Genomic DNA, 16,463 nt, shown 5'->3' on the forward strand with positions numbered 1-16,463 from the left:
ACATCTTGAAAAAGGTCATACCTGGGCTGTGACAATAATTCACAAAACTCCTCCGTATGAGAGCTTACATACGATTGATCATCATAAGACAATGAATGGTATAATTCTTGAAATTCTCTATGAACGTTATATTTTGCTATTATGTGATAGTTAGGTCGAACCCATGAAAGCAAGTTCGTCACTCTTCTCGGATCTAAACCCTTTTTGTTAAATAGCGGTCGTTCAAAGGAAGTCTTCTCTTCTCTATTTTGATCTAAACCTTTTTTTCCAGAGTTTTTTATCGATGCAGAGAACTGTGAAGCCCACTTTAAGGTGCACATAGCGGAAAATGAGGACTTTCCCATCCCGGCCTCACCAACTACGAAAACAGTGTTGGCCAATCCCTCATCTTGACAGAAAATCTGTTTGTAAGTGGAAATAAGAGAACCGTTTTGTTGTTGATCGTCTTCAAGTCTTCTATGGTCTTTCTTCTCAATTTTCGCGGGACGTAAAACTTGTCCAGTCTCTCATCCTTGTTCGACAGCAAAGGCGATATGGGCGCGCTGTTGAGCTGCTTCTGGTAGTACTTGACTAGCCGTTGACGTAGATCTGTGAAAAGTATTACTAAACATTTAACAAATATGATGCAGGTACATTCTCGTTACATATTCACGTTGATAAATGATACAAATTACTACGGTTGTAGCCTATAACCACATGTTCTGTAACGAACGGCAATAAACCAGGCAAAGACCGTGAAGGTGATTAATACCCCGAGCACCGCCATCATAGGAAATGGCAGAAAAAATACTATGATTCTGAGGTCTTTCTCATTTTTAAATTTAAAAAAAAAAATAGAAAAAAAAGTCTGTAGATCTCCTGCAGTGTACAATATTACATAACCAAGACATTTTAACTGCAATGACTTATGATAAAAAAGTTCCAAAGGGCAGTATCTGATAAGTTGTATATTACAATATGATTCTGAGGTCTTTTTCATTTTTGAATTTTAAAAAAATAAATAGAAAAAAGTCTGTAGATCTCCTGCAGTTACAATCTTACATAATCAAGACATTTTAAATGCAATGACTTATGATAAAAAGTTCCAAAGGGCAGTATCTGATAAGTTGTATATTACAACTGAAGCATAGTGATTTGAATTTCTTAGAATTTCACTAATCAATTACGTTACTTTACATAAGGCGCGTCTTAAGCTGCAACAGAAGAAACAAAATAACGCATACATTGCCACATTTCCAGATTATAAGATAAGAGAAGTTTAATTAGTTTTACTGTAAACCACTTATTCACGGTGTGGATTATCATATTTCCTTGAAAAAGGGCTTATTTCCTCTGCGATTCTTTATGTAGAACAATATTTAAAAAAATTGAATCTTCAAAAGTAATTTCTCCATGTATTTCTAATGACGCTAATCGCTTATTCCATGTGGGCTGCCCTGAAAGATCCAAAACAACCATCGCGAATATCACGAAGATAACTTTTAAGATAACTTTTATAATGCAATGTTAGCGATCGAAAACTTATAATAAAAAACTGAATAAGTGAAGCAAATCGCAACTATTGTACACTTTTGTATCTTTTTATCGATATCACAATAACGTATTAAAGCCAAATGCCCACAAGGTTTTGATCCATACATTTTACTTTTTCAAGCGATAACAATGTTAAGTGAGCATGCTTATGCTTCATGCAATGGGATCGCCAGACAGGTTCATCTGTAGTCATTTAGAACAGCTCAAACAAAACTCCATAAAGAAGATCACATAACAACCAAATTTCGCCTTAGAATACAACCTACATGGTCAGCCAATGAAAGATAGGCAATCATTTGAGGCCTATCTCTCTGAACACAGTTACACATTTGTTCTTGGTCTTCTGCACTAAAAAAGTCCAAAATGAAACTGACAATTTCTACGTTGCAATTCTCCCTGGGCTAAATATATGACATCAAAAAGAACAATTAAGCACTGTTACGAACCGCTTGATTTTAACTTTATCTCCCGTGATTCTCATAATTCTAAGATAGCCCCTGTACCTGTCTGTTTTTTACATGTGAGGACAAGGCATTTTATATACTAACAGTTTTGATGTATACATTAATATAAAAATTATACCCTATTTACTACAACAATGAGCATTAATTTTACCTTACCTGAATATATATACTTTGAAATATGAATCTAAGGCCGAAAGAAAAAAATGCTGTGTTTACACCTATCTAGATCACTCACCCCGGCCAAAGAGTGGTCTTCAGTCTCTGAAGTGACTTTAAACTCAGATAAAATCTTAAATTTAATATTTTAGAGAATTTGAATTTATCGTCCTTACACTTTACTTTAAAGGAAGGAACACAGGCCTAGTACAAGACACATCGTCTTTATTTGCCGATCACATGTGGCAAGTTATTTTAAAATCTGACCATACAAGAAAAAGTTGCAGCACGGACACGAGAAGTTGAGCCAGACACATGGACGGACGGGTAAATATACTGTTCCTGCTCATCGCCTACATTTTTCATATTATTTTTTAAGTTGTTTTGTGTGTTTTACAGATCAACAAGAGCTGTCACAGAGACATCGCGCTCGACTATTCCGCCACTCTTTAGTGTAAGGATTGAAAAGTTGTGGCGAAACATGCATGGATCACAGTATTACACCTCAATTTAATAAATGAAGTAGTTGGTGAGATTTTAACCTATTTGTGCTTACATGCAAAACCTTAACCAGAATTTCTATGTCGAAAAAAAGGGCCATTATTTGAATCTAATGTAAAATAGTTATATTACTTGGTTATTTAAGAAGGTTGGATAGTTGAGTATCATTGTATAAAGTCTCAATGCAATGCATCAAGTAGTTGCTGAAATGTTAACCTATGTGTGCTAACATAAAAAAACCTTAACAAGAATTTCTAAGTTGCATAATAAACGCGCACTAATTTCATTACATTCAAACAAGTGTTATCCGATTTCAATAATTTAGTGGGTTAGATGGTGTTGAATACATATCTCTAGTTGCAATGCAATACACAATGTATTTGCTGAGAAATTGACTTAAATGTGATTACATGCAAAACCTTAACCAGAATTTCTAAGTTGAATAATGAAGGGCAATTAAGTTGTATTAAAATGCAAACTAGAGTTGATTTAGATTAATTAAGTAGATAGGTTGAATGGTTGCGTACCATTGTATAAAGTCTCAATGCAATACATCAAGTAATTGCATAGATAGTAGCCTATATGTGCCTACAAGCAAAACCTTAACCAGAATAAGTCAAATAATAAAGTCCCATAATTTGCATTATACTCAAGTGTTATCTTACTTCATTAATTTAGTAGGTTAGAACGTTGGGAATATACATTCAAAGTTTCAATACAATAAAAAATGTATTTACTGAGATAAAGACTTAAAGTTGCTGACATGCAAAACCTCAACGAACGTGTGACGCCAAAGCCGACACCGACGCCGACGCGAGGCTAAGAAGTATAGCTCTCCTTATTCTACGAATAGGCGAACTAAAAACAACACCAACACATCTAAAAGCTGCACTCTCACAGATTGAACGTTTTGACAACTGTTTTTAATCTTGGAACGAGCCAGTTTTTGCAAATATGCATGGAAACCAGTTAGATAAGACTTCTGACAAAAAATAAGATCGCAGATTTTTATACATAATTTCAAACAATGGTTTGTTTTGCATTTTTCTTAAACCGTTGGTAATGGGGTAAGCCATACAACATTAATTTTCGAACGGAAAAATAAAAATCTGCGATTGGATCTTTTGTCATTGATCTTTTATCATTGGTTTGCAGATATTCACGCAAAAAATTACTCTTTCCAAGACAAAAAAAAAATAAAAAAAAAATGTAAAAACGGTATATCTGTAAGAGTGCAGCTTTAAATACGAGTTAACAAAGAATCATTAAAACTCTTCTCTAAATCAGAAAAAGAACATGAGATAATAGTTAAATAACAAAACATTTCTGAGCTGTACCCAACTTTGTCATTTTTTTAAATTAAATTCCGCATCAGTGTCGAATAGAATCCCCAATTGCACAATGTTGACAATAAAATAATCCACCGTGCATTAGCACCGTGTTTCTGTGAACAAGCCTGTAACCATCAACCACAACATTGTGTTATGCTTCTAACTGGATACAGAGAAAACCTCATTTACCTGCGTCTTCAATCTCAAGTTTCCGTCTCTCATAGAAAACCCTAGCAGTTGTCATTGCATCTTCTAATTGACGCTTCCCCTGCGTCACAACGCCTTCCAACTCGCTTTTTCCTGTTTTTGTTGCAACTTCTAATAGTCTCTTCCCCTGTGACACAACGCCCTCTAGCTCGCTATTTCCTGTATTCGTTGCATGTTCTAAATGAAGCCTCCCCTGCGTCACAACGCCTTCCAACTCGCTATTTCCTGTTTTTGTTGCAACTTCTAATAGCCTCTTCCCCTGTGACACAACACCTTCTATATTTTTCTTTCCTGTTTCCGCAGTCTCCTCTAACTGACGTGTTCCAGCTTCCATGGCAGTTTTAACCTGCAACACAACGCCTTCTATATCTATCTTTCGTGTTTCCGCAGTCTCCATTAACTGACGTTTGCCAGATTCTAAGCCAGCTACTACAGTCGCTCTAGCTTCTTCTAGTAGTTCACGTACTTCTTCGGTCGTTATTGGAAGGGTACCTTTATCAAGCTGTAAACCAGTGTACTGATCTTTAAACGTTATGTTTTTGAAAATAACATTACTGCTAAATACCTTTTTTTAAAACTGTTCTCTTTAACATGGGAAATAGGTCAATAAATGCCTCATTAACAGGCTTTTATAAATAACTAATATGTTAAGTAAAGACATAACTATTCATAAAGATTACTGTATTTAAAATTGTCATATGTATGCTTTTTGACAGAAAAACAATTCAATAAAGAGCATGTTTACTATTTTAAAGACCATGTTTAGATCTGTGTGTCAAATAAACACACACATTAACCTGTTTAAGTTTAAAGACAGCTTGCTGGGCATCCTTGTCACTGACCAGAAATGTAGAGTCTGTCAGAAGCCTGTTCAGAGTGGCGAAGTAGTCAGCTAGGTCTGTGTCTGTCACCTTGAGATCCGGGGAATGGCGAATATTGCGGCCTATCACACGAGCCTAGAATGAAATATATGTAATATAGTAATTATAATAAGTACTAGATAGCAAATATTTAAGATACTTGTGTAAAACTATTATATGTTGCCATTGACTAAAAACTGCCACAGCCCACATTCATATATTATAAAGCTTGTGTTTGAAAAAGAACTTGGTTTGTGTATATAAAGGTCATAAAATAAAACATCATAGATAAGTTTTACAATTTTTTTTTGCTTCTTTAAAGGATAACAAACAAACAATATGTATACCAAACAAAAACATTACAAAATAATACTGTACTTGCACTAGTGCATCTTATATAATTCAAATTACATTCAATTGCCAGATTTTCTTAAGCCGAAATTCTTATGGTATGCTTTTTTTAATTCATTTGCAGAAATATCTTGTGTATTTATTACCTCAGTTAAGGCGTTGGGTTGGTTGCCAATAGGGAACGACATACGCTGTTGGAACTCTGTACAGTTGATCATAACGCTTATGATACCATTGAAGTCTGTCTCATCGTACGACGTCACATCGTGATAGCCGTCAGGTGGCATAAAGCATTTAGCTACTTGCCAATGGTTTGTACACCATTGGTTGGCTTTGGTATTCTTCCAGGACGGTCCACGATATCTGTGGACAGCGCATATTTCATCCCGAAAGTCATCGCATATCTTTGAGGGGCAAGGTCGGTGTATCTTAAATGCAGAGTTGTGGTACTTGCAGCTTCGCGGATGTGAGCACAGTCCTTTTGTTGGACACTGCAAGACATGTTCTGTCAGACAAAGGCTGCATGTTGTTCCAACAGCGAGGTTCCTGGCCAGGAGGACTGAAGAATGGATCTTTTGCTGAACGCGATGGCAGTCCCCATCAACAAGGCCTCGTAGGCCAGCCTTGGTGATCCTGAGGGCGATGGATCCTTTGAGCCAGTTCTGGTTATCTTTCTCCTTAAGGATGTCTTTGTACGAAGCCATTTGTGTTCAGAGCTACGCGATGACAGGCTAATGAAGTCAATCTGACTCAACACTGTCTGCCGTTGCAGGAATCACGGGAATTACCTTATGGTTAATACAAGAACAGTGTGTGTTTCTTTGAAGCAATATAATTGCAATATGTTTATGAAGTAATTCTACATGACAACTATTGACACAATATGTTTGCCTCTATTCTGTAAACAAACTATTGCAATAAGAAAAAATATTCAATCGTGGTAACTTAATGAAACACATGACCCTAAACATTAAGAAAAGGTATTACATGTACTCTCAATTGATGATATGGTGGAAAGAGCTATTCTGTTGTTTAATGCGTTCTTAAGCAGTTGGTGATAAAGGTATTTTGATTAGGACTGTTTGATATTATTGGATAAGCTGATATACTGCGATATGGAACAGAAGCGATACTTATCAATACGCAACGGTGGGATATTATCTAGTATCTTGTTTTATTTATAAAATGTACCATTAATGCATTTTAATACCTCTTGTCAACCAGATTTACTGATGTGTTTTGAAATGTGAAACGTTGTTTCTTTATTGAAAACCCTTACTAAGTTTCAATCATAAATGAAATACATCATGTATACCTTGATAAATTATGCAGGTTGCACGATTTGGAACACTTATTTACGTGTAATTGTAATAAATGAAGTATTTGCTGGGATAATAACGTATGTCTACTAACAAACAATATCCATAATATCTAGTCGAATATTAATTGGCCATAATTTGCAAATGACAAATATTTTTTTTGATAAATTTAGTAGGATGGATGGTTGAGAACCATTGTGTAAAGTCACAATGCATTACATCAAGTTGTTGCTGAGATAACTTATATGTACTTACAAGCACAACTTTAAATACAAATTATAATCTAAAAGCTGAATTATTAGGTTCGTTACAATATCAGATACTGACTTAAATGTGCTTACGTGCGAACCCTTGACCAAGGTTTGACGCCAATGCCAATGGTGTGTAGTATTGCTCTCATTTTCTTCGAGCCGGTCGAGCCTAAGAAAGAAAATACAGTTAGTCAAAGACAAAACGATTTTAATCATATCCGTCTGTCTAAAATGAAACAGTGATGAAAATATCATATATTATATAAAATTATTTACAAGTTCATATTTTCTTTTAAAATTTCGTATCGCGATACGCGATGGAAATATTGCGATGCGATTTTCGTGTCAACAAATACTCCCTTTTTTGAAGCAAGTTTAATGTAACTTTAATTAAGTTGTGATGTTGTTTGTCTCTCATTCAGTGTTTGTTAGGCCTTCGCTTTCATTATTGACCACTGGGCCTGTCCCTGTAGTTTTCATCGCATTACTTACAAATGTATTTCAGAAAAGCTTAAGAAGTGTGTTCAATTGCTCATAGTATTAGCATCAATAAATTTATATCAATCAGAATACTGATAGTAATGTTATAGTTTGAAACAATAACAAACGTTGTATTTCGAATTGTAATTTAAACAGCACGAAGAGAATTGTCGCATGAATGTTACAAAATCCCTCGAAAGGCATCTTTAAACCGATAGCCTTTAGTATGTTACAAATTTTAATGGCGACCACGATAAACACAAACATGAAGATCATCAGTCACTGCAGGATGGAGTGGATGTCATATCATGTATCGTATTCTTTCAAAAGTACTTCCTCGTGTTTATGAATCAATTATTAAAAACAAATATTTTATCAGGTTTAACTACTGTAACATATAATTACAGAAGAAATATAACATAAACAAGACCTAGCACAGTATGTGATAATTTCCCCCAAATGTGAAATTGACCTGTGAACAAGGCCAAACCATGAACAGGTCAAACCCAAACCACTTATAATCTGTGTCCTTATGTGCCGTATTGCATTGTGACTAAACACTCAGACTTAGTGTGACCTTGACGTATAGGTAGGGACACAGGCCTTGTATGCTACACGTCATTTTGGTAGGTCAAACACATATGGCAACAATGTTAAAATTTGACCACACAAGAGAAGGTTACAGAATAGACACTAACACCTATACTCTATGCAATTTATGCAGCTTTCAAACGTAAAACAAACACTCAATGTTACATTGTCCTTAGAGGTATGGACACAGGGCTTGCCACGACACGTCATCTTGGTATGTAAAATACATATGGCAATTCATTTTATAATAGTTCTATACAAGAAAAGGACATTGAGCAGGACACAGTCAGATGGGCGGACAGAGGGTGCAATTTTAAAAGCTCAACTTCGGCATAAAAAGTATTTTGGTTGTAGTGGGGTGCGAACTCATGCTTGTATAGTAAAACACAAACCAGAAAACAAACGCCTTCACAATTAAGCAACAAGGACCAATACCAATATGATGATTGTTTTTATCTGTGAACAATATATTGATAACATGATTATGTCAATCAAATTATCTCACAACAACAAAACAATACATATGTAACCATTTGCTTTTTTAAGGGGCTGTCTCAAGTACTGGCACCAAAAAGAAATTATATTTTTTCTGTAACGAATCTCAGGACAATTATCTAATAGAATGTGTTACGCTTTGATATCATAATTGTAAAAAAGTACCAAAATGTAAAAGAAAACATGGTTCAAACACGTGTCGCCAAATTTGCAGTTCAGCGTCGTACTGACTGAGTTACAAAGACTTACTCTAATCGGGTGACATAATTAAGCTTATACACCTACCTCGGTAATATCACGTGATAACACCGACTAGCATAATGAATGAATTCTACCTGGTAGACATACCCAGTAATCTTTTTTAATGGAAAATTACGAAATAACTACTAAACATAAATAAATTGTAAACTATGTGGTACTTCAGTTAGTAAATTTCAATGAATTGTACACATCGATGCCAAGTTCATGTTAGTTCTCGACAATTTTCTTCTTTTTGTTCGCTATTTTATCATACGTGAGATAGCCCCTTTAACACTACGTAATAATGTGGTCTTCAAAAACGATATTTGAACAAATATCAACATTCGCTGATGGGTCCTTGCTTTTGGCAATTTTGTTTTACCACTCGCAATGATTTGCCTCACCTCATTTTGCCATACAAAAAAAACATTAAACAAAAACATGAGCAAGTCCCTTTTATTGAGCATTGAATGGAACCGACTTGTACTAAGTGTGTACAATGCACTGCCTAATACACCTGTCCTAGTTTAGGGACACCAAGTTTGATGACAAATGGTAGTATGTTCACCCAAATTTAGAAAGTGGTCACTATTAATACAGTTTTTGCCAATTCAAGGATATATGTCTAGAGTGACATGGCTATTTATCAATCCTGATTCTCATAAACAATCTGTCAGACTAAATATGTAACAATTTTAGGAAAATTCTTTAATTGAATGACGATAACTCTATAGTGACTCAAGCAATATAGCTGATTATTAATCTTGCCTGAGATCTTATCTTTTATGAAAAAAGAACCAAAAGATATCCGAAATTAGGGGCGGAAATGTCTACAGGATAGGGCCAAGTAACCTCAAAACCCCATCCAATTACTCTACGCCATATACTTTCGGTTCTATGGTAGGGGCGTATGTCAAAAGGTTGCCCCTAAGTGTCGCCACCTCAAACGTCAATTGTTTGATCCGCCCTAGTCTAAAATAATAGACATGTTTTACGGCGTTTTTCTAATCCCTAATGGTGTACGAGAAGGATTTGCCATAGGCTTAAAAATAATTGTGTTGTTCGGGTTACCTGACTTTACCAGGAAAATACTGCCGACCCTACAGTTTTTTTGGTGCGAATTTCAAACAAAAAAATCGCCATTTTTTTGCCCGGTACGGAACTGCACGGTGCTGTACGGACGTTATATTCGGTGCGTCGCAAAAAATAATAGTTGTGCGATTCGCTACTTAAAAAAAAACATGGCGATCAATTCCGCCGTCATAAACATCGTAAAAATGGGGTGTGGTCGCCATACCACTCCAGATAGTAAAGTCGGAAGTTTAAGCTCATACAAGTAACACCAAAGATGATTTTCGAAGATGCAGAGATAATGTTTTGTGCGAGCCGGGATCTATATCCGAGATTGACCTGTCAATATCCGACAAGGGGCCATGGATGTTGACATGCCAATCTCGGATATAGACCCCAGCTCACATGGACCCGTTTGTATGAAGAACAGCTGTACGACATTCCTGTCGTACAGTTCATCGGGAAATTCTCCGACATTTCATTCTTCAGAGTAAGGTGTATATAATGGAACAAACTGTCTCTGAATAATAGTATAGCTTTTCCCAAACATAAGAATGAGTGCCGGTCTAATTTTAATATACCCCACCCATCACTGCAGGACAAGGCATCACCCTTTTCACTTGTCATGTTTTTATCCTACGATGCAATCATAAAAAAATAGCAGCAGAGCAATCATATTGAAAAGAAATATAAAATACTGTGAGTTCTGACACAGGCGGCTGGTGCCTGATAAAATGTGACTTTATTTTAAACTGGGACTGAAACCTGGGTTTGTTGCCATTTGTTCTGTTTATAAAATATTCCTTACCCTACTTCTTGGAGAATGGCAGAGAAATGTTTTTGAGATGCTGAAGCAGGTCAGTATTGTCACATTTAGTTATCAATATGTTTTGCTTACGGCAGGTATGTGACGAATGACAACGAAACTCGGCCCGCTCAGTTGGGAGAGCGCCGGTCTATCATTCTAAGTGTTTTGATCCCCACCGCAGGCGGCAGTGCTGGTTTTATCCAGGAATCATAGTTACCGAATGTTTAGCCAAAGCAATGTCCTTACATAACTGAAATACTGTTGAAAAATAAAAAAACAAAACAAACAAACCTGTACCAAACTAAAAACCTCAACAACAAAAAATCCCTACCTACCCTACATAATCTTGGTGGCCATGTTACCCTAACCGCCCAATTTATTTTTAGCCCATATCAAAAATTGTAAAAAAAACAATCAATCAACGTACAATTATTTGGACTAGATCCGCCCCTGTAAACAAAATCAAATGTTATTCTAATTCAACTTTCGATTTTCCTACACTAAAATATTGTATCAGTTGTACGTGTCGGGAAATAAAAAAGTCAAGAGTGTACTGTCACTGAATATATTAATGAAAACGTTAGTATAATTTAATTTACATTTATCAGTATCATCTATCGCATTTGAACGCCAATCTATAGAGATATTAATGCTATTAAAACTAAGAATATATTTCATATATATATATTTCATTACTTTGCTCACATTCCTATTAATTATTCCTAGCAATCTATAGATATAATAATGTTATGAAATATAACAATACATTTCATTACTTTGCTTTAGGTAAATGTTAACTGTTACTGAGAAGAAAACGATTAAATTACCTTAAGTCTTGTCCGCCATAGCTTGCAGTATGATGCTAGGTTGTCAATATTCTCTATACAGCAACAAGCACTGTTTATGTGACTCTATACAGCCAGTACGTTTACCGTAAAGTTAACCTTAATTCTGTTGTCTGCGGCCAGTTGTCTGCTCCATTATATAGAACAATATTGCATGTCAACTAAAGATAACCCTTTTAAGCAAAAACAAAAGATGTTTATTTTATTAAAAAAACGACAAACACATACTGAGTCTATTATGTCATTCCTCTATATCATGGAGTATCCGATAACAGTTTGTTTCTGAATAGATGCATTTCTGTACGACCAGTTTCGTTTAAATAAACGGACATTGATACCGATAATAAGTTGCTGCGAGCCGGTTATATTCTGAAATATGTAGAACCACAGGTGATCGCCACATAGCTTGGTCACTAAAATATGGCCCTTCAGTCCTTTGATATTGTTTAAAAAATATTTTTTAGATGAAGCCCTTCAGTCCATTAATATTGTTTAAAAATAAGCAAAATAATAATTAAAGTTGATAAAATGACCTTTCATTAAATTTCTAAGAGCATAACTCCTTAATTATTGGACAAAATGCTAGAACTATTACACTGTCGGAAAGGTAAAAGAAGAAGCTACAAGAAGAATGTAACTTTTATTCAAGTTCTTGATACAATTCTAACATAATCAGACGAAATGCGCAGACCCAACACTGAAAATGTTAATTATGAAACAAAGCAGAGGTTCAAAAACTACGAAAATGTTCCCCCAAAAACACATTAAATACAAACTGACATGCAAAATTTGCGAATGCATTCAATTGCGCATGCATTACAAAGAGAAGCTTGAAATATCATCCCTACCGTTCTGAACACTTTGAGTAAGATGCGCATTTATCCAACTCGAACGTTTTTTGTTGGGATATTTCTACTTTCACTTTGGACAACATTTTCCATTTACGTCATTAAAACAAGGAAAGTCGATGGTAGCCGTCCAATGAAAGCACTTTTTGCATTTAAGACATAGCCGAGTGCGCAGTCAAGGTCAAAATTGCAAGAGGGGGATTTGAAGTGTAAGTAGAATGTATGTCCAATTTTGTCTGTTCTACGGGAGACGTCTGTAAAATGACAAATTATAGCTGTAACCTATCGGGGGACATCTGTATTGAATCAAACTTATGTATGTATAGAGTCCAATAGTCGTCCTATGGCACGTCTGTAAATGTTCAATTTCTGACCAACTATTGACTGTAAAGAGTCCGATGTCCATTCATTTGTGTAACTGTTATACAATGCATATCCTATTGACCGTCTGTTAAGATGGAAACATATATCATTTGAGTCCAAATACATAATTATATCTGTGCAACGTGTTTACTTCATTTACAAATATGAGTTTTAGTCTTAAATATAGCAATAATACTATAAATATCGTGCAGAAAGTAAGGTTGTACTATTTGACGTCTGGTGGTATAGAGCCTACGAGTCAAGTACGTGTGGTTGTAAAGGGAATTACGTCCATTAAGTCCAATCGTTATCTGCTTGCCGCTGAGTTGTTACGATTGGCCCTACGTCATATAGATAACAAATGGTTTACTTCAACTAATATTTATTTGCTACTACGATAGATTGGCATCTTGTATCGCTGGTATAATGTTAGCTACAATAATGATAGTTCAGGGGTACTTTTTATCATTTTGGCGTTTCTTATGTATCTCTATCTGCCATAGCCATACAAAAGTCAATAGACTAGTTGACTTCCATTAAGTTGATTAGGTATAACTTTAAAGAGCAGATTAAATATTGAGTAAATAAAGATATCATCACTAGTTGACCGAGATTCATTCATCATAACATCTCTGAGGTCATAAGAGGGGATTTATGGCTATAGTTTGGAAATTACACCGTAAAATAAGCATGGAATAATATTTGGGATGGGGGAGCTTTTCAACAACTTGAAATAGCTGGGAATAGGTTAAACTTTTAACTTTAATTTGTGATTTTCGAAATAGAGAGAAGGTAGTATAAGGATATATTAAACTATGTTATTTCAACAAGCACTTTAACACCAGTTAACCCGTGTAGTGAGTATGTACCTTCAATATGCGACCTGCAAAACCTTTCCCGACCAGCCCTATACACGACAACTACTATTATTACTGCTACTAATATTGCTGCTGCCGTTGTTATTACCGACTCTGCCGCCGCCATAACCACCACCACCACCACCACCACCACCACCACCAAAACCACCACCAACACCACCACCACTTGCTGCTGTTATTGCTGATGTTGTCTCCTCCCCAGTGAACATGGTCATATCGGATATATATCGGTATCTGGTCGGAATATTGGCAAATCGGTCCGATGATGGTCCGATGTCTAACCGATATTAATATTTAATCTATAAATCTGTAGTGGTTTAATATTTTCAGCATAAAACATGTTCTCTTATTAATTAAAAATGCTTTCTGGTGTCACTTGAATAACGTATGGGTGATAAGTAAATAATCAGAAAACAATAGAGGACCTATAGCGGTCCAATAACCATCGGAAATGCAGTAATTTAAGTATTGGAATATGAAGTTAAAAATATATGATTGTATTGATTAATTATTTTAACCAAGAATATTTGTATCTGTCATAAAGAAATGGAAAATCGGTCTTCATTATAATATTTAAATGGATAAATATTATTTACTGATGTGTTTGAAATAATAGGCGCCATTATGCACAGAATCAGACGCCGCCAACGGTAAACATATCAGAAATGTCAAATGGACAGTAGGCTTAATAAATGCAATTATTGATAATGGTTAAACATACATATTTATAGACAACATATTATTCTTTTAATAAAGTATTTTCAAGTAAAAAATCAGGGTTGAAAAAACTAGTTGAATTTAGTGTCACCAGTTTTCGCGACTGTTTGTTCTGATCTCTGATATTTTTAAAAATATTTAAAGTTTACAGTTTTTTGTTGTTATTGATTTGCATAAGGAAATGCGTTTTCATATTGATTTATAAGTCATACTCCTAGTATACAATTAGCAGCTTCAGACGATTTTCGTTTTGGCAACCTAGATGACCAAATGATTATTCACTGTTGTTGAAATATTTCTGCCCGATGTGAGTTTTTGCGTCAAATATATTATATGAATTGGGTATATAAACTAATTATTGTGTCTTAGTACTTTCAGATGTTGATTTTGTTCATTTTGCATATCGACCAAACTAGTCCAAATGATTGTACTTGGACATATTTTTTTACGATTTTGTATATGGCAAATCCTTCGCAATAGGGATTGAATGGAAGAATCCTGATTTTAACGTCCACTTTTTAAGACTACAACCAAATTCTTCAAGAACTGTTGAATAACTCATTTTTATGAAAAGACGTAAATCTTTGTTGATATTTCCCTAACGCAGATAATACTGTGTAATATTGGTTAATATTTTAAAACAGGGATTTTTCTAGTATGTTTGGGTACCGGTACCCATTTGCAATAAAAAGTCATTTTCCTAAAATTGAGAAATATATTTTGAGATTTGTTTTGACATTTATTTCTTATAATATCTGACAAAAAAAACACGATCATATTACATTTACAAACACATATCATTGTCAGAGTGTAGAAACTACTGGTAGAAAATTCATGTTCTTGCTTAATAAAATATATATTCTGCCATGGACTCATATTGGAAAAAGCATCAAAAGGTGCATTCCAAATTAAGGGAGCATGTAGAATCTGTTAATGATGTAATATCATTTTCAGAAAATGACTCTAACAATGCATGTGTAACAGAAAATGACACCCATTGCAACATGGAAAATGCAGAAGAGCATTTTCAAAGTGATGGTTTAGGAAACGAATATCGTTCTCAGGATTCTGATCGAATTGATATGACTAGCAATGCTGATGACTTTATTTATCACGAAGTCCAAGAAAAAACCAATGGCTTTAATGTAAATGACGACTAAACTGTTTTAAGTGACACATCATCTGATACAGATGATGAAATTGAAGGTGCTGATTTAACTGGGCCATTAGTGTCCTTGGTTTCTAAATTCAACATCAGTCATGCTGCATTAAATGCACGTCTGTCCATGTTGCGTACACACCATGCAAATTTACCAAAAGATGCTAGAACTTTGTTAAAGACTGCCACCAATACACCATATTGCCTCTTGCAGGAAGGTTTTATTACCATTTTGGAATTGAAGACAATTATTGACAGTCTTCCAATTTCTAAGGATGATGTTGATGAAGTTTCAATACAAATAAATATTTATGGTCTGCCATTATTTAAAAGCTCCAATATGCAGCTATGGCCTATTTTAGAATGACTTGTGAAGCCCTCATGCTCCAAGCCTTTTGTAATAGGTTTGTATTCTGGGAAACAAAAACCAACAAATGTATATTACTGCACTGAAAAGCTTGTGTCAGAATAACAAGATTTGTTCCGAAATGAAATTTTGATATCGGACGATGAAGAAATTCATTGTAGGTTTTCATTGTTTGTGATGCCCAAGCAAAAACATACCTAAAACAGATTAAAGGGCATAGTGGATATTATGGCTGTAACAAGTGTACTCAGCAAGGTTAATTGCATAAAAACATGACATTTCCAAGACCAGATGCAGGTCTTCAGTCTTATGTTAAGTTTGATGAAATGCAAAATGAAGAACACCATTTAGGCCCATCACAATTTCAACAGTTACCTATCGGCATGGTCTCGCAGTTTTCAAATGATTTCATGTATCCGGTTTGTCTTGGTGTAGCAAAGCGCATGATGTGGCTTTGGATGAAAGATCCTTTAGTGAATTCTTGTCGAATTAGCGCTGGTACTCTTAAACAGATTTCAGACACTTTAACTGATTTACATTCATATCTACCAAGAGAGTTTAACCAAAAGGGTCACCCTCTAAATGCAGTTGATCGTTGGAAGGCATCAGCATTTCGCTAATTTTTACT

The 16,463-nt window shown here is 35.1% G+C and overlaps 1 protein-coding gene across 2 annotated transcripts; it reads right to left on the reverse strand.

Annotated features, from left to right (window-relative positions):
- Window positions 1-242: 242 nt before the first annotated feature.
- On the reverse strand, window positions 243-11,599 carry LOC128233597 (uncharacterized). Of its 2 annotated transcripts, none has more exons than XM_052947344.1 (6): window positions 11,486-11,599; window positions 7,064-7,142; window positions 5,550-6,191; window positions 5,035-5,148; window positions 4,175-4,694; window positions 243-588 (listed from the first exon to the last, which is right to left on the reverse strand). In XM_052947344.1, exons 3-6 carry the CDS (start codon window positions 6,105-6,107, stop codon window positions 359-361), a joined length of 1,422 nt encoding a protein of 473 aa, XP_052803304.1. In that variant the 5' UTR covers window positions 6,108-6,191; window positions 7,064-7,142; window positions 11,486-11,599; the 3' UTR covers window positions 243-358. The 2 variants fall into 2 exon arrangements, with proteins under 2 accessions (XP_052803304.1, XP_052803303.1); XM_052947343.1 differs by having other exon boundaries at window positions 4,990-5,148.
- Window positions 11,600-16,463: the final 4,864 nt, after the last annotated feature.

This window comes from Mya arenaria, chromosome 5 (genome assembly GCF_026914265.1).
Source record: "Mya arenaria isolate MELC-2E11 chromosome 5, ASM2691426v1".
NCBI lineage: Eukaryota > Metazoa > Mollusca > Bivalvia > Myida > Myidae > Mya > Mya arenaria.

What these genes read in the sequence shown, in the direction of transcription:
- LOC128233597 (XM_052947343.1), bottom strand. Translation starts at nt 6,107, where the DNA reads ATGGCTTCGTACAAAGACATCCTTAAGGAGAAAGATAACCAGAACTGG. An exon ending in AACCCAACGCCTTAACTGAG is followed by an intron (nt 5,149 to 5,549) that starts GTAATAAATACA and finishes ATTTCATTCTAG; the next exon opens with GCTCGTGTGATAGGCCGCAA. An exon ending in ACTTGAGATTGAAGACGCAG is followed by an intron (nt 589 to 4,174) that starts GTAAATGAGGTT and finishes TACTTTTCACAG; the next exon opens with ATCTACGTCAACGGCTAGTC.